Consider the following 25,393-nt stretch of genomic DNA (forward strand, 5'->3'; position numbering starts at 1 on the left):
CTGCTTGGCTTTCTGCAGGGGGAGGCAGCAGCTCTCCCTGCCTCATGTCAGCCTAACTTCATGCTACCTCCAAACCCTCTCAGGGGCAGTAGCCCAGGTCTTAGCTGCAAGTCAAGGAAGGTGTATGTGGAGGAACTTGTGTAGGGAAATGGGCATAGCCTTCTACTGAAAGCATATGCATGTGTGAGATGGGGAAGTCCTGGAGAGCCCAAAATCCAGCTCTAGCCTGGATGGCAGCACAGGTCGGACCTCACATAACTTTTTCCCGGTTTAGCTGGACTCAAAGCAATTCTGTCATGAAAAAGAGAGAAACTTGGTACAGCTAGCACAGGAGTACAGAAGCAGTACTATCAAGTACAGTGTTCTACATTAGCCTTTTTACAAATATTGAATAACACTCAGTTACGTCTTGCAATCAAACACAAAATACTATAGCAGTGCTGAAAGTTTCAGTGTTCAGAAGAGATCTTTCAGAAGGAAGATGTGATAGAAGGTATAGAGGGAGAAGATAAAAATGAGAAAGGAAGATCCAGAGTCTCCTTCTTTTGAGGATTTTGTTCAACACATTTATCTGAATAAGCTCAGTGCCAAGAAATGTACACAGTTATCTGACTATTTTCATCAAGTCTAGGTAACAGTCACTGTATCCCAAAATTACACAGCTACTCGAATGCTATGTTCTATTTGAGTCTCCTGATCAGTCATGGTAAAGTGAGGGAAATGCTCACTTGTCTGAGTTTTGCATAATGTTTCCAAATGCCTGTCTGGACTCATAACAAAAAAATCATGACAAAACAGAGAAGTTGAAAAAAATGTGTGAAGGTAGATGTCCTACATGATTACTCTGCTTTCAAAAGCAACAAGATCACTAAAAATCTTCATAAAGGATACTTTACAGAAAATACAGTTGTGGCTATGTACATTCATCTACCAAAGTTATAATGTTTGAGTGATAACAAGAAATTAATGTTTACCTTACTATAATAACTTCGGGAACCTTTTGCCCAATTTGTGTAGTAAACTGGGCTTCCATCTGTCCATAAGTATGTGTGCTCCTGATTTATGTCATTCAGTCCAATCCAAGCATCAGTTGCAGCATTTTTTAAGAGGGACATGAGGAAAGCTGAAAGAAAAAAGAAAAATTGTACAAGGAGGGAAACTGAATGCACCTTTCCGCAAGAGTGCAGACTCTAGTGTGCCTGGAACCAGGATGATGAATTTTATTTTTCTCTTTTCTAATAAGGTCTTTTTTTTATCTTATGATAAAAATAAAAAGAATTGATAGTCATCTGATGTTAAAGTCCGAAAAAGTATTTACAAACTCAAAGATAGGCAAATTTTGATACATACAATTGCTTTCAACATTTTTAAGGAATTTATGTGTACACTCTTCCATGTTGTTGACCATCTGAGGAAGCTGGGAAAATGTTTTAATGCTATTACGGAAATTAACGAGTACTCTACACCCTGGCACATAGAAAATGTGCACTCCATTTCCTCCTTTGGTAACTTCTTTGTTAACCAGACTCAATAACTTGGTTTCTGAACAGGCATAACACAAATAAAAGTACTTATTAACCAGGTATATATATACTGAAACCTCAGCTGTTTGGAAGGCCAGATGCTGTTTCACTTAACTCCTGCCTAGACTGAGTTTCCACTAAAAGACTGTCCTTCGACTGTCCTTGCTCTGCTATAGTAAAAAGCGTAAACCACAAGCACGGATGGAGTGAGCTAGGAGATGGTCTGTGTGCAGCCCTCAGGACCGTTACATTTCCTGAGCAAACATAAGGCCTCACTAAAAAACCTGCAACACGCTGAGCAGCAAGACGAGCAGGCTGAGGTCCAGCAGAGCAAGGGGAACAGGGGGAAGTTGGGACTCCAGCATTGGAGCCTTCTGCTACCTGAGGATGCATCCTGCACTGACACCCACAGCATTTGGCTCAGCAGCTAAGTGCACAGTGATTTGTTTTGGATGTTACTCCGTTTGTGGGCTATTTTTACATGTACACTTAAAAAAATCAACATATGGACATTTTATTACATGACAAGCCCCTAATACAAAATCTTAATATTTGAACAGTATGAATACCTTTGTATGTCCTATATTAGCCCCAGAGCTATGATTCTAAAAGTTAATCAAGACACTAAAACCTATGCAAGCATTTTTCAAAAGGTGCAATTACTCATTCAACATAACTTGATATTAATATGGCATAAACAATAGCACATATTGCAGAAGCTATAACATCTGTCTTAATCTGTTTATCAGGAATTACTTGATGTCTAATCCAGTATCAAAACATTAGTACTTTATACCTTGTGTTTCCTTTTTTGATATAGTAGCCAGGTTTCCTCCAGAATTAATACAATTGTTCCGCGCAGCGTGCCATGTCAATGTATCATTTTCATTAAGGCCAAATACTTTGAAACACTGAAAAAGAGAAGTGTGCCAAATCGGTAACTGGATGGCGTTTTAATTTCCAGCGAAAGCATCTCTGTTTGTAACAAACAAGATAAACTGGATATTCTAAGCAAAAAGGGAGGTTAGATGATTTAACAGTCCTTTCTAGCTTGTCTTTAGGTCTTTATGAAAAAGATCTATACCAGAAAACTAGCATAAACCCCAATATTTTAGCATACACTTAGAAGAAGGAATACATCAGTCTAATGATTTCAGTAGAAATTATGTTAAAACTCCTAAGCACACTTCTGAGGTGTGACTTTGTGGGAGGAATGCCTAAGAAGACCTCAGAAAACAAACATAAGACATGTTAATGAAGCTAAACATCTCACCTTCTGTTGCCCTGTTTGTCATACCAGGTTTGGTTCTCACAGGATAATAACAGAAAGAGAATGATTCTGACATTACAAAGCAAGCCATGAGTTTACCATTTCTTGTAATATGATCTATGAGATTTAACCAAGATGTCATTAGACAGCTTTGCCAGCGTCAAGCAACCTAAATGTGCTGATTAAAGCATACAACTGAAAAATTAAGTAGGCAATTCACGGGAAATGTTGGGCAAAAGGGAGGCAGCTCCATGACAGTCAGAAGTGGTGTCTAAACACTTGGAGAGGAGTCACGTCTTGAAACTCCTTGTCCAGGAGGTGAGGAAGAGAGTGACTTTTTAGCTTGAGAGAGCAGTATGAAATGGAACAAACTCTGAGTTTGTGACTCTTTTCCCTGGGGCTGAGAGAGGAAAGGAAAGAAGAGAGCAGCCACCGTGTCTCAAACAAAGGACATCTATCAAAATGAAATCATATTTTGGCTTAGCCAAAAGAAAGAGAGATGGAGCTAGATGAGGCAATGTAATCAAGTATTATCTTCATTACTAGGTGTATTCTCAACAGTGTACACTGTTGTTTTATAGCTTTTATAGCTTCTTAGATCACAACCTATGGATTTTAAATACATACACACTCTTATCCTGAAATTTTGTCTTTTGAGAAGGCTAAGAGTGATCTTACACAATAAAGTGTGATGAAGCTTATAACTGAATTATTTAAAAACCTTAACAGGTATTTGGTTATATAAAAAAAAATTATAAATTTGCTCAAGGGAAGGTGCCTCAGTGGCTTAAGAGCTGGTGCATAGTAGGCAAGGGATGAATAAGTGTCCTGTGACAGCCAGATAAGCGAAGCACAGTAAACAAGAACATACAATAGCTCCACACAAGGGAAGTTGCTCAGCCATCCTTAGCAACACTAAACACTAGCAAAAATATAAGATGAAGCTTTCTTCTTGTATGTCTCATGACATCTCTCATAACTGCTGTGATAGCAATAGAGGCTACAATTTCTGTTTCAGGAATCTAATGTTTAGAATCTTTAAATACACACAATCAGAACATATTTTGTGATAACCGAAAACCCTATTACAACTGAAAAATTGAACCAAAGATTGTTGTTATTCTGCTCTTCTTAAAACACAATATACTGACATTTCATACTGCACCTTGTTATCAAAGAGGAGCCAGTCTTCTGGACACCCCCCCTTTGGTGGCGGTGAAGTTGGAGCAACAGTTGGACGAATCGTCTTGTTAAGCCTTTCACAGATGAATAACTCAACACTGCCACAGTTGAGATCATTCCATGTACCTGAAAGCACATTAGGCAAAAAAGAAAAACTAAATAACTAAATGCAGCTGAGACTGAGATAAAATGTGTCCTTTCCTAAAGCAAATCTATTTCAGAAAGCAGAACTGATAACTGCATTTGTATTTATTTCCCCCAGAAATAATGAGTATTTTTTATGTATGTTGCTTAGAAATATTCAGGTTTTCAGTAAAATTCAGAATACAAATATTTCATCTGAGAACAGAAATATTTCAGTATTGAAAACCCATAGCATTGCCAAAGGGGAGTTTTAGTTCAAAGGCTTAATTCACCTCTCTAAGGTCTGTAAGATCTCTAGGATCACTCTGTCTATTTGGTATTTGGGCCTTGTTACCTTACTACCTGAGTCTTATAGTCTTCTGGGAAATTTTTCTCCCTCTATGAGTGTGATGTAAGAATACAGCATTAATATCACCATCCCTATTTTACAGATCAGGAATGAATAAGAAAAGGGCATTCATTTCATTAGTTGCAGACAGTTACAAGGTATCTATCTACAGCAAAGCTAATCACACCTTACGTTTAATGGAGACATTGTCATTATAATTCAGTGAAGTTAAGGACATAATTCATCTTATCTTAAAGAAGATCTCCAAAACAGGACATAGCATTTACTCCCCAAAAGTGTTCACTTCCTTCCATTGACCTCTAACATTGCCCAGAAAGATTTTGGGACTAAAAATGTGTAAAGTAGAAGAGATTAACTGCGCCAAAGGAGACTAAGTGCTTGGCTACTGTAAGCACAGTTATTTCCAATTCTCTGTATTAAAGGGTATTTGTATTTATGTCATTAAAATAGTGTATAGCATTGTTTAGTGATAATCAAAGCCATGTCCAAGCCCTAGATTTTTAGGAACTGCACGAGTGATAACAGACAGCTGATGTCCTCGAGATGTAGTCATAAAATGGACAGAGGTTAGAGGAAAAACAGTACTGACTCTATCTGCAGGTGGTCTGACAGTTAACTGCTTTGTTCACTTTGAAATTTTCTGACAAAGATAGGAATCAAATTGCAGGTGTAATCCAATGTGTGAGCTACATAGAATTGAATTTTTAAAAAGTGCATAAATGAAAGAAGACAACATGATCTATTTTCCTATGCTTTTTAAACACTCGATCAAATATCAACCTGCTCAGTATTATAACTTACCCACCCTTGCACATGCAGCCCTCCCAAGCCTATGACACACAGTGTAGACTGAATGTTGTTACAGCACCCACCTGTCTGGGTATACATGACCACACAGTTTTCATCATTATTTGCAAAATTGGGTTCATTTGGAGCCCAGGCAACATAGTTCACTGGACTTCCATCCATCCATCTGAAAGAAGTCATTGGGGGGAATAATAATTCTCAGTTAAGTTAGTTAATATTTCTTTGTAAAGGATGTATTAGAGTTTCCTATATCCTACTTTACAAACACATGTTGTTCTCTGGTAAAAGAAAAACAAGACCTTCCACTTGGAGTTAGTAAAAAAACATCTTTATGTTAACTGCCTACTCTGTTGACCCGGACCAGGTCTGAAGTAATCATCTCCACTGGTGGTCGCAGCCTTTCTTGGCCTCTGAGCATTGATAGCCTAGAGGAAACAAACCAGTGTAGTACTCGACCTGGCTTTCCCTGGAGCACAGAAACAGAAATCTGAACCTAGTTTAGTGATTTCCTGGGTCCAAAAGCAATAATATAAGAACTCGTAGAGTAAGAGAGAGCCTTGAACCACCTACTGGGGACCGCTGGGAACTATTTTGTTAAACAAACGAAAACTTTAATATTATACAGCTATTACGTTCAGTTGTGCAACAATAATTTCCTAGTTTCGTGATTCACAAATTTATTCTCAAAAAGTAGCCAAGAAAAAAATGAAAAAGCTTCAGTGTGCTGGAAGGAGGGGAGTCAAGTGGGGAGTCTGCCAAGCCAGAGCCTTCGGACAACATCAGCTCCAGGGCAATTTAGTGTTTTTGCAAGTAACCTCCAAATAAGGAATTCAACAAGGATGCCTAGCTGCTCCCACTTGCAAGTCTTCCTGAGCCAAATAGGAAAAAACAGTACAGGAGGAGTAATATAAAGACAAATAGTGGCACCATCATCCAACAGGGAGGAGGATGAAACTAGTGAGGGAGCAAGGAAGAACTGGACAAACACCCCGAGCAGGGGATGTGATAAAGAAAGCAGGAGCTCCAGGAGATGAGACTATCCAGTCTCTGTGGCTTGTGGCCAAAAAAGACATCCTGAGGCAACAGAAGAAAGACTGAAATGAAGAGGCTGAGACTTATCTGACCAAGCTTCAAATCCCAGGAGAAGGCACTAGAAAAAAAAGGCAGGAGGGTGGGGCTGGGGAGGGGAGAAGAATGCCACAAGAGCAATATGCCTGCAACTCATCTAAGGCTCCAGGGAAGATTTAGGACATTCCCTTTCTTTCCAAAGACATTTGCAGAAGAGTAATGACTCTGTGTAGCCTGAAGTTGTCCTGCCCTGGGTTCTGACAGTACAACCATTTGGAAATTACCTTCTAGACAAGGGCTCTCCAGTATTGATATTTCACCTCTAAAAACCACCATGATGCCTCTCACTGCAGGTTTTGAAGGTTCTTTTTCTTTGATCATTTGAACATTCAGTAATGTCTGCAAGTACCATCTGGAACATCCTAGAGACCTCCAACCAATTTTATCTTTCATCTAACAAGGAGAAGGGGATGACAGTGCATTGACTGTGAGTGAACATCTCAGCCTCATGATAAAAAAGCGGAGTATAGAACAAAAGAAGAGGAACTAGATAGTGCAAATATTATGGGAGAAGTGCTCCCCTGAGGAGCAGAATCATATTTTAAGACTTTATTTCAGGACGTGGCTGTAGACAGGTTTTGTTAGTCATTGAACTTCAACAGTCTCTTACAGAGAGCCATGCCAAATATTCACATTATGAATCTGACAGACTTAATTTGGTTTTACTTACCGGAATGTCCTGTCAAGGCTCACACTTAAGCCAATATAAAAGTTATTTCCCCAGTCTTTATAGAAAGTCTAAAACACAAAAAAGTAAGAATTTTAATGAGCTGTAAGAAAAAGGATTTCAAATAAAATAAGCAAGCTCTCAAAAAATGCTTTAGCTTCAGTTGTACAATTGCATAGTATGCAATGTGCAGGGAGTTGCTGGGATTATGTGCCTGACTGCAAAATGCAGAATTTTCCTCCAATTTCCAGTATTTAAATTTAAAAACAAAAAGCAGAATGGGATGAAAAAGAAATGGAGCAAAAAGCTATGTTAAGAAGAACAACCTCTTAAGCAGGCTATAAAATAAAGAAATATTTTGAAGAGTTTTAGGAAAGCATAGTGGGAATTTGCTGAAAGGCTACAAGTAAATGGTGGGTTTTAGTACTTAGTCATGTGGAGGAAAGGGTGGAATCATATTTGGTTTTAATAGTATGAAACTATTTTCAAAAGAGTATATCATCATCAGGTTATTCTCTTCCTGTTAGAAAATATTCTGACTTAAACCTTTTACTGAAAATCTAAAATCTGTTTTGACAAAAAAAAAAGGGGAAAAAGCTGTTCTTGAATTCTGTGAAGAGAAGGTGTTGGAAAACAAAACATACTTGGTAACTGTAGCTTTCAGCTAAACAGAGCAAGGTTTTTGAAAGTTGCACCCTGAGAGTGTTCTTGAAAAGAAGCTGAGGATTTGTCTACATGTAGCAATTTTTCAAAATAATTATTATGGTACAGGTCCTAAGTAGATAAGCCCATGAAAGGTGGCACTGATTTTTTTTATGATGGGGACCACTTTCTAATATTTCACAAGCCAGTTGAAAAAGGTGCCTCAGTGCAGGACAGAACGGTGCATTTTTGAAGTAAAACATGTTTCTTACATATTTCCAAAGAAAATTTCTTTCACTTTCATTCTCAATGACAGCAAGATCACCACCATTCTTCTTGCAAAAGTCCTTGGCTTTTTCCATAGGCATTGGTTCCTTGCTGAAGTAGTATTCCTTGTGATTATATATTATCCAGTCATCTTCACTAACAATATATTCATAATCTGCAAGGTAAAACATTAAGCAGTCTGTAATAGAAATAAACATCATTGTATGTTAATTTATTTCTGTTATTTGAAGTACAAGACTTACTGAATGTGGAAGTAGGCTCTGGTTTCAGTGATGCTCCTGCAATGTAAATCAGTATCTGAGTATATTACATTTCTCAGACATCTCTCAATTAAATATATTTATACAGTTGTTAGCATTTTAATTCCAGAGAATAAAATTAATCTTAAGGGTTACTCAGTATGCTTATTTTTGTCATAGACTTTCTCAGAATATCTGAAAAAAAGGTGTTACATTCAGCAAAATACCATATTAGAGCTGATCACAAGTTAAGCTTAGACAAACTATGCGTAACTTTAGGCTGCTGGATTTCACTTAAACATGCTGCATATACATCCTAAACTTACACTTGTATCTCATGGATGAATTCATAGTTTTCAACTGCTTTTTTTTAAATTAAAATGTAGTAAGTGTTTCATTGTGCTTGATGGCACAGCTGGCTCTAATACATGTAGATAGTGTGATCTGACCTGGAAAGGATGTTCTTACCTGTCTCTAAAAGTTTCTCAAGGAAGAAAGTCATCCTACCTTTTTTTATTTGGCAAACATAGTCCTGCATATGTTCACAAAATAAATCATTCCAGTTCATATTATTGTAGCCATTAAACACGCCACATTTTTCGTTTCCATCATAATTGTTTGGTTCTCCATTTGCCCATTTTTCAAAATTTACCTATATTAGAAACACAGCTTTGTTACTATTTTCCTTTTAAAGTGAAACAATTGTCTTATATCATCCTGTTAAAGAAGAATGTACTTCATTTGATTTCATGGTCCATTTTGTGCTTTGGTCCCAGACCTGGTAAGGAGAAGGACATGACTCTTGCATAGCGTAATGATTCGTCAGTGTATTTATAAGCCATGTTAGTATGCCAAGAAGTTGTTGCCCTCTTTGTTATCAGGAGAGATTATGTTCTTCTGTCAAGCTCTAGAAAGAAGTATCTAAGTACCTTCCTCTGACCCTTGTGTTGGTTATCCTGCTCTGATGTTTCAACCTGAGACAGTCCATCAGTGCTGCCATATGGACTTGGGCCTTGCAGAACTTGATCTACTTAAGACAGTGAGGGCAACAAAGCCTAGCTTGTGTAGACATACAAAATTATTTCTAACTGACAAATGGGAATATAGAGATCAGTAAAATCAGATTTGCTTAGATCAAGAGAGATATGCCATTGCCTTTGGTGTTATTTCATTACTCTAAATGTCATACTGTTTTCTATAACTATGAGCTATCAAAAGAAAAAAATTAATTCATAGAGTGGAATCAGGTAATAAAGACTTAAGGTCACTTGCAGCTTGTATAGGAGGAGTTGTGAAAGCTGTCAGCCAAGATATACATGGAAAATTAGACAAAAAGTTGGAACAATAAATTATTTACTCACCGGTGAGCCATCACTCCATATAAATCCACTGTCAGAGTCCAAGGCACTTAAACCCATCCAGTAAGATAAGTGAAGATAATCTCTCTTTCTGAATGATTACCAATATAGACAATCAGACACGGTGTGAAATAGAAAAGGAGAATATATATCATTACACTATTCTCAGTGTTTTGATGCTTGAAGTATCATTTTGGACAGTCATATAAAGTAATCATTTAATTGCCATGTGGGGAAAAACACCCTGGCACTGCACGTGTCAGGAAGCAGTGAAACACAGAGCTACATGGGAAGGATCACAGATGTCATGAGTCCACAAATACTGATGTAAATGAAAATATATTCTAAGGTCTTGGTTTGATCAAGTAGCTTAGGCATCCAAATTCAGACCTGTCTGTACTTATAGGCTTGACTTAAACATTTATATAAGCGTATCAATAGGTCAGATTTTCCTTCACCTCCCAATTTTTCCCGTTAACTACGGAAACAGCACAAACTATTCCTTTAAACAAGATTATTTCATCTACTGATCAACTACAAATGAGCTAAAAAGGTTAGTTTTATCCCTTTGAACTAAACTCAGTTGAAACCAATTTTGATGATCCTTTTCATTTTTGTGCATGTTCAGGCTACTTCATTGCATAGCACCACCTTCCCAGAGGCCTGCCAAGAAACCCTTTTGCTCACCTCTTTCTACCCATTTCCTTCTGCCACTTTGTAAGGATATACACCATCTTTGCAAAGAAGAAATTGATCACCAGAAATCCTTTATGTCTTTCGGAAAGGTCATTTTTTAGTGGGTTTTTTTTTTACAAACAACGGACTGTGCAGATACTTACAAGCCAGCTATTAGGTTTTGTTCTTCTTCACTGTGGATACATGCCAGATCTCCTCCAATGGCTCTGCAAAAATCTCTTGCACCAAACCATGTTTGCATTTTCTCCCTTCCTCCCTGAAAAATCTATAGGAAGTGGACAATTAAATACTGTGCTGGGTATTACAGAAATTTAGAAAGAGCATTCTGGGCTTTTATCTTTCTTCTGGTCTCCTGCTCTCTAGTTTTGTCACTTACTATTTAATTGTGCAACCATAAGTCTGTGGTCATCTATTAGATTTGATTATTGCAACTTTGCTTTTCATATCATCTCAGAGTCCCTGTGACTCCGAACTTCAGTTCAACCTACATACAGCACTTTCCAGCACTTGCCTGACACACCACCTTGGGGATGGCTGGAGACTTGTTAACACAGACTACCTAACAGGTAGGCAGGGTGAAATCCACCTTCCATGCACACATGACACATACTCTCATTTGAAATGACAAGCGTTTGCATTCAGAAGTCGAACACCTACTTTGAAGCAGAAGCTGCTCTGAGGAATGGATTGCCATCCCTCCGGGCACGATGGGAGAGGGGTCGTCGTTGGAGGAGGAGGAGGGGTCACTCCCTCCACCAGCTGCTTGCAGAGAAACATGTTTGTTTCTTCACAGTTCAAGATATCCCATAATCCAGCTGAAATTCCTGTTATCATGGCCACGCAGCCTGACTCCCTTCCTTCATGAAATAAAATTTTTAAACCTTATTGATTAATAGCTGCATCGTCTGAAAGCATATGCTACTCAATTACATGTAACCTGTCCCCACTGTGTTTGGATGCCAATAGCTCACAGTAGCTCACATGCATTTCAATTAAAGCACAAAATAAATTCTATCAAATTCTTTTTACATTACACTATGAATGACCTATCATCAAAACCACTGAACAACAAAGAGTGAATGATACCAACCGACACATGCAGTCTTGGGTAGTCTACTGGAAGGAGCTACCATGATCTCTGATTTAATCCCTTTAGCACAAACGGGAAGTTGCAAAGTCGTTTTTGCCCCTTTATACCAGCAGAGTTTCAAAACCACTATTTAGCTTCCAAACCCTCAATTCTCAGAAACTCAGCAGCCCCTGTGGCACATACCGGGCATGCCTGCATTCCAGTGAGTGAAGGTGATCGGGTCCCCGCTGGCCCACCTGAACGTCCCCTGCTCCTCCGTGTCTGAGAGACCAATCCAGAAGTACTTTGCTGGATTGAATCCAATTACAGAAGTCAAAAAAGCTTGTTCATATCTGTGAAGAATAAGTACCAAACTGATGTATCACATTTTCTCGTAATTTGTTCATTTCTTCAAACAGTTCATTGTAGCAAATCTGGTAAAGGTGATGTGGGCGAAGATAAATACGGATTGAAGCAAAAGTAGTTATCTTACTTTTATCGTTCTAATTGTCGTATAAATTAATTTTTATTTTATATTTTGGTAATGTAAATCATGTTTAGAGTTTAGAGTGATTCTATTCTCCTTTTGTGCTGCACAATGAACAACACAAGCCGAACAATACTTGTGTTAATGAATATGTTATTCATTCTGTATAAATAAGTGCTACAGTGTTTTACTGAGCTTTATGATGAGTTCTAAAAAAGAGAGTGAGTTCTACCGTAAATTTTCCAGCAAAGGAGTCGTGTCACATGAGGCACTATAAAAAACTGCAAAATAGGAAGAGATTTCTGTTTGGCCTTTCCATCCTGGTTGCACGTATGAAAGGACAAGAATTATGTTTCCATACCTGTCTGCCACAGTAGCCAGGTAACCTTTGTTTTCTTCACAGATTTGTTTTGCTTCTGAAAATGTTGCTGGTAACTGCCCCACAGAGTAGCAGTAAAAGCCGTGCTTCATCCAGCCCTGTCAGCGTCAACAGCAGAGATGCACAGAGGGGCTGTCAGATTGCGCAGCACAGTACGCTTCCAAAAGCCACGTTAATACCACACCCCAAGTCAAAATTAATCTCAGGAGCCATGAGAAGAAACAAAGAGGATAATCAAACATAGCTTTTATAACCACAACTCTGTGTCTCACCCCTCGATAAAGGACACACAAGGGGTCTTTGTGAGCAGTGAGCCGCGGTTATGACTTGGAGCTGGCAAGAATGCTCACAGCCACTTTGCAGCTCCTTGTGTAAAGCCTGCTCTGCCTTCTCATCATATAAGTGTGGCTGTTGCAAGAGGCTACAAACCATTTGCAAACCAGTCAGCTCAAATATTCCTGCCTCCTGTGGCAGAATGATTGAACTGAGAAGGCTGCATGTAACCCAAGACCGGTGAGTTACAGCATGAAAAAATACTGACATGCTCTGCGGAGAGGAGCTTTTATGGGTGAAGTGACCAGTTCTGCAGTAGGAGAGAGGTGAGTGAAGTGTGCATGTAAGGGAGGGCAAAAAATAAGTCGATCTACATTTTTGTTAAATAAATAAAAACTTTCCCCTTTAGTCTGAGAAGTATCCTTACATACGAATTAACAGTTTTATAGGGCTCCACCAAGAACAGTCGAAATAATTGACTTCTGCGATACTCACCATCATGGGAGGGAAAGTAAGATGCAATAACCTGTTGCTGCTTTTGTTTTACACTTACTTTCTGGCAGCCTGGGTAAGTAACCTCAGTTTCCCCTGATTCTTCTGCCAAAGGTTTCCTTTTACAGACGTAACCGAGTTTCACTTCACAAGCACTGTCAGCCCAGGATCCATCCTGAGCATGGTAAGAAGAAACAACAAAGAGAAATGAAATCTAGTGAAAATCCAGATCCACAGAGAGAACTCTTCTCCCTTTATATGGCTGAGGCTGTTTCAGCTCTCTTCCTTGCCCTGATGCTTTCTCCAAAACTCCCAAATAGGGAACACAATAAAGACAGGGAGGGCCACATTTCCTCAGAGGTGTGAGAATGAGGGTTACATGTATTAAAGGTTCAGTGGCTGATGAGAGCAGGAAGGAAACACGCTGTTCCACTCTATTCTGACCAGCATAGTATTCATTCTGTTCATATAACCAGATGACATTAGTAAGGAAATGCTGGATAAACCAAACATAAAATATGAAAAATGTATTATTTAAGACTTTTTCCATAGTATTATGATATGCCATTTTATGCTGAGTATAAAACAAGATAAGATTTTTTGTACCTAATTTTTTGTGCCTCCAGTCATATGAGCCTCCAAAGTAGCTCTAATAAATATATATTTTAGGTGGTTTAGGGGAAGCATAAGAAAGTCCCTGCTCTAAGAATTGTGCTATGCAGCTATGATCTGTCATGTTGAATGTGAATGATGTGTTACTTCAATCAATTTCAGGCAGGAGATTTATTGTACCTGTTACAGAGCAGACCAAGTCTCAACACAATGCACTGCTTCTGGTGTTCCACTGTACACCTTCCTAGATCTGATCTGCAGTCTCCCTCCACATTAAGATATTCTGAATTAAACCAAGTTCATAAAAACCTTTAAAACCCCTGTCCCTTTTTTTCTTTTTTCATTTTTTTGTCACAGATGTTTTCCTTTTTTGGGGTCACAAAGTACGTAAGAAAGTACGAAAGTGGGAGAGTGATTTTTACCTCTCCCTTCATAACAATGCAGTCTGCCTTATTCCGTGTGTGGGTTGGCTCTCCATGATGCCACTTGGTATAAGTCACAGGTGTCCCATCACTCCATTCAAAAAACATTTGATTCCTGAAGTCATTTAGACCGATCCACAGCTCATCATCTGGCTCTGGGAACACAAAGGTAATTGTAGGTATAGGTATGTCTTAAAATGGAACAATCACATCTCACACCCACTTTTGACTGAAGAAGGACTTTTTGAAAAAACATTTAAGATTATGGATACAATGATTAAACAAATAATAGCAACAGTATAATTCCAGATAAAAAAGTGACCTGCAGGAATACTCACTGTACCCAAGCTGAGACACTGTAAAACTGTATTCCTCAATATTATGAATACTCGTCAGCTCTCCATCTTCTTTTCTACAGGAAGACTGGGCTTCTTTCCATATTTTGGGTGTTCTGTATATTCTATAGCAATGACCTGCATAGGCCACCCATTCCCTGGGGCACTTAAAAGGCTTTAAGTCACCTAAAAAATTATTTCAAACAATTAACGAGCAGTCCTGTTCCATGCTTTCTTTTAATCAAAACAAAAATTACCTGTACTGACATGAATTTGAAATATTGGAGCACATACTGGCAGAGGAGAGAAGCAAAAGTCTAAGGATCACAAAGGATACAAAACAGATTTTTCCATCCCAATTGTGCTGGGAGCTACCGAAAAACTCTTTTACAGGATTAAACAAATACTAAGTAATTTGGCATGCAAACTTGCAGGACACAACTCTGTGTTAAATCCCCCTCAGTGAGGCTCTGTGTACAGCAATGTTTTACAGAATAGGGTCTCTTTTCCCACACAAGGACTTTATCTTGCTGAATTTTGGAGATTTTGTGTATTTTTTCTCTGGAAACACCAAGTGCTCGGGAGCCAGTTGGTGCTCCTGCACAGCCCAGATCATATATCAGAGAGCCCAGACACATTTATGTTATACCAGACATCTCAGAAATCCCAGCTGCACAGAAATGCCACACACTTTGTTCAGCAGCTATTTCTTGGTGTGAATTTAGTATGGCCAGCCATCTTTCACTGCTTTGAAGTTTCACGTGGTCTGCACCTATAAAGTACGCTGAAGAGGGCAAGAAGTGCACCCAACATTGGCGCATGATCAACCACATTGTTCAATGCTCCCTGGACATGGTTTTGACCTGTGCAAATTTGCATTCCCCTAGGCAACATCCAGGCATGGTTTAGAGGTTAGCATGGGTCAGAAACCATTCCCAGCCAGCTGTCCAGATGCAGCCAGAATGTACAGGGTGCCAGCTGTGATATGCCATTCATCCCCCAAGCCAGCGAATAAACTTATATACTAGTATATATGTAGTTGAGCGAGTTACTGTAGGGTTAGTAGCATGCTGGGAATTCCCAAGTGAAGTAACTGCACACCGTTTTCTTCACATAGATAAGATCTAGTTTGCCTCGGGTGGAAAGGGAACTCAACTGGGAAAAGGTGCCAGACCCATATTCTGAATTTTTCCTTTCAGAATAGAACAAAAAGGGTCAGCAGGAGCCGGGGGAACGTGAACTCTGGCTCACATCGTTCTGCAGAACATATCTTTAGCGTATTTTTCAGAGCACAGGGTATTCATCAGTATTTTGTGGTCTGGATAACATGACTAAACACATAATCCTGCCCTCTCTAGTACCCTGGGTTCCTTTCAAAATGATGAACAACATCTAGACATCATCTTTAAAATGAACCAGAAAATTCTCAGCGTTTGACCCAGGTCAACAAGTGTAACCCTTTTGTTTTGACAATAGGCTGTCATTTCATATATGGCATCCTCCCAGTATTTCTCACTCACTGCAAAAATAGCCTTATTTTTTGACCAACTTACCTGAGGGAATAGTTGCGGAATCTGAGGAGGAGTTTCTCTTTTGGCAAATATATCCCAGTTTCCGATCACACACCTGGTTTTCCCATTTGCCATTCCTACCTTGGAAGGTCCCACATATTTTTCCAGATTCCACAGAGGGATTTCCTTTAGGAAAGAGGCACAACATCCAGAGATTCCCTCTGTTAACACTGAAAATTTTCATCTCATCACAGGAGGGAGCTCACAAATCTTTTGCAGCTGCAAAGCCACTGGCGTATTATTCTTTAGAGTGATAATTCCCAAGAGAGAGGATGAGGGAGCACTGCTGGGATGGCCGAGAGGGCCGACATTTCAGACACGAGACTTGCTCTTCTCCCATGCAGTGCTTAAGGCGAAATTCCCTATGTTTGAAGTACTGCAGCATACAGAAAAAACTTTATACAAATAAAGCTTTTATATAAATTCCTTATGGGGTGGTAGTATTGCAAACAATTCAACATCTTTTACTGTTAAACACTGGACATGAAATGCATATTTAATTTCACAGGAGCGTTCACCCTTTGGATTTCCCTGCAGTCACAACAGCTATTATGAAAATACATAATATGGCAACATGCAACATGGTGACTTAGTTCGTAAGAAAAGAGTGGAAACTTACTAAGATAATGTACATCAGATAAATGTCATAAGCAGTAACTGAGAAAAACAATTGAAAATATTTTTTATGCAATGTTTCTCTTAATTTTTTTTTCTCTTTTCTTTACATTCTCTTTATGCAATTTTTCATGAGCTTTTTGTTTGGTTTGAATAATATGCCTGATGAGAAAATTGTGGATGGAGAAAAATATATGAGCTGTAGATATTTGTTTTTAACTGTTTTCTTAGATGAGCTATCTGCTTTTTCTGGGAAATTCAGAGTTAATGGTGATCCATCTCTAGTGGGATCCCTATTACTGTAATATCCTACCTTTTCCATAATCCCCTGTAATCTGTGAAAATTCTATGAAACCAACGGAATTAGGTAACAGGAATTTGGGGAAGAGAAGAGAATTTTGGCCCAGACGCTGATCATCATTTCAGAAAAGTGCACTTACCTGGAGCCCAGTTTAGGTATCTGAAAGGACTGCCCCCAAGCCACTGCCAGCCACTGTCAAGTGCACTGAAAAGACCAGTCCAGAGCTTTGCATTGACACCCAGATCACTAGTGAGCCCTAAATGGCCAAAAGAAACAAACAGTCGAGTTATTAAAGACCTGATTTTGTAAGTTATTCAATAAAACTTGAAATAAAATTTTTAAACATGGGAAAATTGTCATAATAGTTTTTTATTTAATAAAGGTTAGATTTTTTTCCACTATTCTAACACATTTTTTGTGAGAATGTGACAAGCTTTTTTAAGAATGTTACTAAGACCTATTTTCACAAGGTAAATGTAAGTATCTGTGTTAAATCTCTTGGAGCTGACCTAGATTTTAACCATATGCATTAATTTGTTTGTTGGTTTTTTTTACTTTACCTAATAAATACATTTCTTCATGAAGGTCCGTGACACTTAATAATTCTGCATTCTGTTGTTGGCAGCTTTTTCTTGCTTGGTGCCATGTCAAAAGTGACTCTGAGTTTATCTGATAGCGGGTTTCTGTAACAGGATTTGTTTTCCAAAGGGCGTTGTGGATAGTGTCTATAAAACATGGTAACAGCAACTTGATAACATAATCATACTTGCTAACACAGAAAATAAAATCTTCATTGCTGACTAAAACTACGTAACTGTATGATTTGCTAAGTTTTTACACATAGTTTATCCCACATATATACTTTGCCCATTTGATATCAATAATACATTAATAACATAAGGAATTGTTTCTCCTTACAAACCTAATTTTTCTACATTCACTCTGTTCTTATTTATTTGTATTACTCATCTACTTCTATCACAATTCAGTCCACATTAACCCCCTCACTGATATATTCTACCTGTACACACACATTTCCCTATACAGAAAATCTTGGTCTCCACAACCATTTCTTACCTTGAGACCCCTCTTACGCTCTCCCAGACCTCCCAACATGACAGAAACAATCATTTCCAATCAGCTGTGAAGCAGGGGTGAAGGGGTAGGGTATTTGTGCTGGGGTTACTGGAAAGCTGTGTTGGGTGATTTGTGGGTGTAAGGAGCACTGAAGCACGGAAGGCAGGTGTCCTGCACCCTTCCTTTTGCTCCAGCCCTCCTGTTCTCTGCTCCATCCTATGATACACCGCTGTCTCCTGCTTCCCTGTATCTCACCTTCCTCATCCATTGCACTTCTTTCTGCCTTTCATTTGCCCTGATTTTCTTCTCACCTAGTCCTAAGGGTTTTGTCTTCCTTTTTCCATCAGTCCCAGTCACCACCCTCAAAATACTTCCCGTACCCACCACTCTCGGGAGCACTGTAGGACTACTCATCTTTGCTGGAGAAACAGTGAGAGTGAAGAGCAGACACCTCATTTTATCATTGCATAGCTCACCGGTGAACTAGGCTAGCCAGAATCCAGCTTGCTGTCCAATGTTACTTCCACATCCCAAGGAAATTTTGACCATGCGAGTGGATGAAACTTTTGCTTAATGCTGTTCCTGAAATCTTTATAAATAAATTACCTTTTAGTGGACAATTTCCAAAAAATTGGTCCTTATCAAAGTCTGAGGAAGTTGCACACCAGAGAGAGCCTGCATCATCACTCCGAGGGATGCACTCAGCGTACCATTTACCATTGAGCTTAAAAGGGAACACGCAAGGTGCACCAAAGGCATTTCCTCCCAGTGTATAAATATCTACAAAGAGAAACATAGAGCAATAGCAGTCAGTTGGTATCAAATGATCACCACAGTGTCTGCTCAGAAGCAGCTCTCCATGGACACAGTTGAGTTGTGCAAGAGCTCAGCACATCAGTACTTCATCACTACGAAGCCTTCCAAGGCTGTTCTGCCAGTTAGATATGACTATGGCAAGATATTCAGGATTAAGACAAACAACGCTTATTTGGCCCTCATTCTGGCCTAATTTCCGTCTAATTTTTTCTTCTCATTCCTCTCTGGACTACTGTGTCAGAAGTGCGCATGACTTAGCTTCTCCCATTGCATACATACTTCTGTCCTCGGGTGGTGTTTAGGATCTTTTTTTTAGCCTGTACGGTTGAAGAGGCTTGGAAAGGAGATACCAGATTATTTTACTAGTCTTCATAAGAGGAAGTTTTATCCTAAATTTTCAAGTGACTCTGCTGGGAAGTGACCCTCCCATCTCTATGCCATCTAATTTGCTGCCATCTAATCAAAATTATCACAAACTTCATTCCAGCTGGAACTGTTGTATGGCACGGCAAAAGTTTCATCCCTTGTTATTTAACTTCCCTCCGTATCAGTGTCATGGTAGAAAGCAGGATGAACACTTGATCTTGGATGCCCACTCTACATAGCCCAAAAGGGATAATAGTGCAGGAAAAGGAGATCTGACTCTCGTGTTCCTTTGTCAGGGTGTTAAGCCTTATTGCATCCTAAACTGTTAAAACACTGTTTTTCCTTTTGCTTTTTCTTACTTTTTCTTCTTGCTGAGCCTGGGAAACACCAGGTAAACACTTTTAAAAGTGGATCTTATCTATGTTAACTAGAAATTAACTTCTTAGAGATAGTACATGGTCAAATGAAGTAATAGCAACAATAAGTGTTTAAATATATCAAAATCACCACCACTTCTGCAAACTGATCAGACATATTTTGAAACAGTCACAGATTCTCCCCTGCTGTTGCTGTACAAACAGAATTCTTGTTCTCCCTTATGATTACATCATAGGCCTTTGCCATTTTATTCTATCATTAGACAAAATTGCACTTTCCAGGTTAGGCAGGAATGTGTACAGTCATATTTGCCTTGCATTTCTACTTCCTATTTGTAGTCAGCTCTGCTACTAATGTCACTGTAAGAAAAGGGTTGCTGCATGACAACAGGTGGTGGAATGATTTGTAAAAAGGGGCACCCAAGTTACCTAGAAAGAGAGATTAATTTTCAGTACTCACCCTCATAGCGCTGGGAGCACACGCTGTCTGTGGATCCATGGATTTTCCACCTGCTCCCTTTGCCCAGTCCTTTGGACAACCTGATTTTCTTCCCCTTCCCTTTGCCATAGTTGAAAAATAAATCCTTGCCGTGTGTTGCAAGCATCTCATTTCTACATTCCCACCACTGGAGCTCATTCGTCCTGTTACAGGATTCCAAAGTGATGGCAGCCTCGTCGTCCTTGGTGAGCACTCCCAGGCACAGCTTGAGCGCCATGCTCAGCAGCTGCGTGGCAGAGACCCACCTGAACTTTTGAAACTCATTGTGCTCATCACAAGCGGTAGTTATGACTGAGCTAGAGTTTTGAGCCTGGGCACAGAGCTTGCTGTCTTCATTATAGATTGAAAATATTCCACTATCTATAAAATAAAATGAGAATGCAAGCATCTGAGGAGAGGTTTCGTAGGACATAAGCTAGTGACTTGCTATTTGACAGTCTGCTACAACAAAAAATATATAGAGTCCATAGAGAAAGAAATCAAGGGAGGTTAATCATCAGTATGAAGGATATTCATCAAAGTGTTCTTAAGATGCAAGCAACACAGAAGCTGAAAATACAGCTCTTTCAAGTCAAATTGCACTTCTTCACATCTCTCCTTAAAGCACACTGTTCTCAAAATGCCATTCAAAAATGACCTTTATTAAATTTCATGAGTTCTTCAAAGTTCCGCCACCACACAGCATATTAAACAGGCTTTAATTTTGCAAGTAAAAGGACTTTTTGCTTTAGAGCTATTAAAAATGGTTTACACACTCCAAATTCAACCATTTTTATATTTGTCCCAGAATGACATTGTGGTTTTCAGCTCATCAAGCAAGTGGGGTATTTTTCATTTTTGGTTAATTATTTTGGAAATTTCTGGCAACCGTGCAAAAAATCATTTCTTCACAGAGTTCAGCTTGTGAGTTTCTTCAGGAGGGAAGCCACAATTTGCAGCATCATCACTTCAGTTCTGAGCACAGTTAAGCTAAGTAAGTATCCTAAGTGCCATTAATAGCCACACTTGTAAATAGAAACGTAAGACACTGCACAACAGGGTTTTGTTTCTTAAGACCAGCTTCAAAAAGGGGCACAACTTCAGCCTGCTCCAAACCTTGACAATTTTTGCAGCTCGCCTTGCATTCCTTAGCTCCCTTCTAAGTGACAGCGACATCATCCAACATGCTCTGCTGTGCCATTGAGCTTTACTGCCACCCAAGGTTTCTTGCCAGGGTTGGAATAGTTAAACGGGGCTTCATAATCCCCCACATCCCACAGCTGCCAGGGAGTGGTCGAACAGCCTCACTGGTATTTCTCTGAAAGGCTGCAGACCTGAACAAGCCAGGTGATGGCATTTCCCCTGGCACAGCTCTCCTGCTGAAGAGGTTCTTGAGAAGTTTAGCAGAGGACAGGTTAGAGCCAGCTTGGTCTCACCCAAAAACATGCACAGAAGAAATTCTCCTGTAGCGGATTAGATCAGCATTGGCTAGTCCCTGCTGCCATTCAAGTGATAACACTGGACTCCAGCAGTTCTGTAGCTGGGAGCTTCCTGCGGTAAAGACCTGCAGACACAGCGTCATTTGTTTTCCTCTCAGCTGTAGGAGTGTCTGAAATCTATCAGACAGAAGCTTTTAAGGTCCTTCCTAAAGCCGTCAGCTTGGAAACAGGATTCCAATATGCAATGATGTATGCCATAGTCTGTATGAACTGTCTAAGAAACTCAAAGCACGCATCAGCCAGTGCTTCTGTGCATGCTGAGGGGACACTGCCCTGTACATCTGAGCTGTTCTAACCTCCAGTGGAGTAATTTCAGATCAGCTTTTGTCTGCATTAGGCTGGCTGATTTTCAAGAATCAGCACTGTCTAGGTTATGCCCACATCTGATGGACATATACGCACCTTGGGTGTATACACCACCTCAAAAACTGGGTTAAGGAAACAGAATGCCTACACAGATACCACCAAATTTAAGAGTCGAATAAAACTGTTTCAAATTACATGCTGTGACTAGATATAAACTCACTGTCCACCAAGGAGGACATCAGGAAAGCATGAGAAAGAACTTGCAAACCTCCATACTCAGCAGAGGACAAAGACTTACCAGACATTTGAAGAGATGTACTAAAGGAAAAGAGAAAAATCAGGAGCAGGTAGACAGCCATGGCCAAATGTTTCACTCCCTTCTCCCCTTCACCTCAAATTGATGCTGAAGACCAAATCTGTGCCTTGCAAGAAAACCCTTCTGCACTAAACAGGATTAACAAATCCTTTTCAGTTTTCAAGACCCAACAGATACAGGGAAGTTCTGAGCTGCAAATAAGGAACTGTATCATGTCACATGAGTAATTCTGAAATAATACATTAACGGATAAACTTTGCTTTCTAAGCTAGTTTCTCTACTGTGTAAAAGTTTTCTTTTCCGTGGAAATTTGAGATCTAAGAAGTAACATTTTAGGGAGGATTTTTGGAGACATACCTTACAATTCAGGATCATTATTTTTATGAAGAAGGTGACATGAATGTCTCTTTACCAGAAATAAAGGAAAAAGGTAAAAAAGAAGAGGAAGATTTGTCTGTATCAATAAATGATGAAAACCACCAGAGTGCAATGCAGTACTGTGAAAAATGGGCTGGGACACCATACAAATCAAGTAACTATGACCTTGGAATCAGAGAGAACCGGAATTTCCCCATGTCTGCAGTTCCACAGAAAAGAGAAAAGCTGTAGAAAATAGAAATGTCTTCTTCAGGAGACACCCGTCCCTTCTTTTGCTCCATTCCTGACTATATGCAGGAGCAATGTACGCAAACTGACAGCAACAGTTGAAGAAATTCTGAAAACAAACCACACAATTCTAGGAAGAAGATAACCTGTAACTGGAAAATGGTGGATTTTCAATTATTGCTAGAGATAAAAACTAAACTGATAAGGAATACTGCCACATTTTTCATCCCGCTAGTCTGTGAAAGTTTGCACCCCCTTAAGTGCCCACCCTTCTGGCATTCTGACCAAATTCTGATTTTTACTTTGAAAAACCTCTCTCCTTTATGATAGGTAAAACAATTATAAATACGTAGAGGGTAGGGAAAACACCCTCCCGGGGAAGGTTTACATCCCTTTTTGTATATGGCCTTTGAAAAATCCCGGTTCCCATATCTTCAGGAGAGGCTGGTTTGGGATAACTGCCCCAATATTGTACTTGCAGCAAGTCTTTCCCTGAAAATTGCTGCTGTTGTAGGCAATGAAAACCCTAGATACCTACATGAAGATGTGGGATCCTGCTTCTATTGTTCTGACTCAGATGCAGATGCACGACTCACTGGGTCTAAAAAAGGTACACAAGGAATTAGAGCAGAAAAAGAATTACAACAGTGAGAGAAAATAGTGGGACCTGAAGGCCAGCAGGTACAGCTAGACCAAAAACATGGAAAGAATGGGAGCCTGAGAAGGACTCTGCGACCAGAGGAAAGTGGGGGAAAAGAGGGGGCTGCCTCAACAAAGCAGCAGACAATCAATTACTCAGTTAATTATGATGCATATTCAAAGATGGCTGCACTGAGCCTGGCGTATAAAGCATTCTGACACTCCACAACATGGGAATGCTCGACTCTGCAACCTCAACTTTCCCACTTTCCTTGCTTCCTTCTTCAGGAGCTCCAGATGTGTGGAATGAAAGCATATTCTTATTTAAGTAGGAGAAATGTAATGCTTTGTGGTTCTGCTGTATACAACATCTCAGCATCCCCAAAGCTACCTGGAGGCAACAACTACAGGGAAAAAGAAACTAGTTCTGTTCTGAAGGAAGATGGGTGTTTGGTGAAGGACTGTTATCAATAATCTGCTGAGAGAGGCTGAAAAAGAGTAAAGCATAGTAAGCCTCACCCCAGTGTTTGTATGTTTGTCTGAGCAGACCCCATCGCAGCCCACAAAGTGGGAAAGAAAATCAAAAGATTGCAAAGATGCACTCCAGCATCTTCCACTTGGCAAACACAGCCTGAAATTTTAGAAGTGGTGAGGAGGAAAGGCTGCTGGGTTTTGTGTTGAGTCAGCATTGTTCCTTCGGCAATCTCTGCTCCCAGGCAGGAAGTTACGCTCAGTGTGCAGATTCACCACCTTTTCTCTGAAGTCTGAACTCTTCTGGAGAAAAGGGGAAATGAAAATTCAGCACAAGGATATCAAGAAACGTAGCAATGTGCAAAGAGACAAACCTTTACACACTATCAAATATTGTCATCAAGTCATTCCTCAGCTGCCCACAGAACTGCATGGGTGAGTCCACCCAGGTTCAACCAGATGCTTCCCTACAGAAGTTAAATCATTCATTTTCAAAAAACACTCCATTAAAACCTGAAAGGAATGTTGTGATCATTTAGCCTGCTATAACTTGATATAAGATTTCAACCCAGAATTCCCACACATAGCACAATTGCAGTTTCCAACTGAAAACATTTTTTAAAAAAAAACACCAAACATGCTCTAAACCTCAGTAGAAACATTCTAGCCTAAAAATACCACAGAGCAAACATCCTTTCCATTTCTCTAGACAGGCTCAAAACATACTGAAAGAACAATATAAGGCACTTTCATGCTATATTTTCATGCTACATAATCAACTTTTCTTTTTCTTTCATTTATCAAAACAACCAAGACCAAACATAAGAAATCTTGGCAGAATCAGAGGATTATGGATATGAATTATTAGTTATAATTTTAAAATTTCCTTTGCTTTTCTACCCATAACTTACTTACGTTTCATCTTACTGAGAAATTATTTTCCTTGGGTTTACAGCAAAAATATTTCAGAAAACCAAGATCCCAATTCCTCAGTGAATGTATATTTATGCAACATACAGCCTGAAACCTCTCCTAACTAATGGCATCTACTCAGGAGACAAAATAAGAGAACACAAGAGCAACAGGGCGGTTCTAAGGCAACTGACCGATCCCAACAAGATGAGCAGCAGGTAGTAGAGAATGGCTGAAAGAATTGGTGATGGATCAGAATACCTTGAGTAAGAAATTATATCGCATCCCAATGATTATGAATCATTTCCAGGAAGGCACACTGCTTTTTTTCAATCAAATAGAGCAACATGGATAATTTCCCCAGCCCAATCTTCAAAACTTTTTTTGTGTAGTCAATCACTTGTCAGGAACACTGCAGCTTAGCAGCAGGAAAAGAGGAGATAACGCCAGATCACCAAATGATGTTTGGTAAAACCGTTACACGACAACTCAGTCCAGGGAAGATGAAAATAACAGGAGGGTGTGGAAATAGAGCACCAGTTTGGAAACGACTCACTCAATTTTTCTTGAAATTGTATGATCAGTTTTGTCACAAGCATGACCAAAGGTATGATGATGTTAAAAACCTGGGACTGGACTCTATATTCAGACAGTCTAATAAATGAGTTGCCATCACTGAAA

At 39.4% G+C, this 25,393-nt stretch overlaps 1 protein-coding gene across 1 annotated transcript in view; it reads right to left on the minus strand.

The window, feature by feature from the left end:
- Window positions 1-22,127, minus strand: part of LOC104262361 (macrophage mannose receptor 1) — a 32,589-nt gene extending 10,462 nt beyond the window's left edge. Inside the window, exons 1-22 of the mRNA XM_009818713.2 lie at window positions 22,067-22,127; window positions 19,946-20,344; window positions 18,533-18,706; window positions 17,410-17,574; window positions 16,989-17,105; window positions 15,916-16,059; window positions 14,366-14,548; window positions 14,028-14,182; window positions 13,055-13,168; window positions 12,211-12,326; window positions 11,567-11,715; window positions 10,951-11,150; window positions 10,437-10,558; window positions 9,601-9,688; window positions 8,747-8,891; window positions 8,243-8,278; window positions 7,985-8,154; window positions 7,074-7,141; window positions 5,341-5,441; window positions 3,959-4,101; window positions 2,320-2,434; window positions 975-1,123 (exon numbers count right to left, since the gene is read on the minus strand). Coding sequence (XP_009817015.2) covers window positions 975-1,123; window positions 2,320-2,434; window positions 3,959-4,101; window positions 5,341-5,441; window positions 7,074-7,141; window positions 7,985-8,154; window positions 8,243-8,278; window positions 8,747-8,891; window positions 9,601-9,688; window positions 10,437-10,558; window positions 10,951-11,150; window positions 11,567-11,715; window positions 12,211-12,326; window positions 13,055-13,168; window positions 14,028-14,182; window positions 14,366-14,548; window positions 15,916-16,059; window positions 16,989-17,105; window positions 17,410-17,574; window positions 18,533-18,706; window positions 19,946-20,344; window positions 22,067-22,127 — 3,114 coding nt within the window. The remainder of the gene's footprint in view (window positions 1-974; window positions 1,124-2,319; window positions 2,435-3,958; window positions 4,102-5,340; window positions 5,442-7,073; window positions 7,142-7,984; window positions 8,155-8,242; window positions 8,279-8,746; window positions 8,892-9,600; window positions 9,689-10,436; window positions 10,559-10,950; window positions 11,151-11,566; window positions 11,716-12,210; window positions 12,327-13,054; window positions 13,169-14,027; window positions 14,183-14,365; window positions 14,549-15,915; window positions 16,060-16,988; window positions 17,106-17,409; window positions 17,575-18,532; window positions 18,707-19,945; window positions 20,345-22,066) is intronic.
- Window positions 22,128-25,393: the final 3,266 nt, after the last annotated feature.

Source organism: Gavia stellata, chromosome 6, assembly GCF_030936135.1.
Source record: "Gavia stellata isolate bGavSte3 chromosome 6, bGavSte3.hap2, whole genome shotgun sequence".
NCBI classification, from domain to species: domain Eukaryota; kingdom Metazoa; phylum Chordata; class Aves; order Gaviiformes; family Gaviidae; genus Gavia; species Gavia stellata.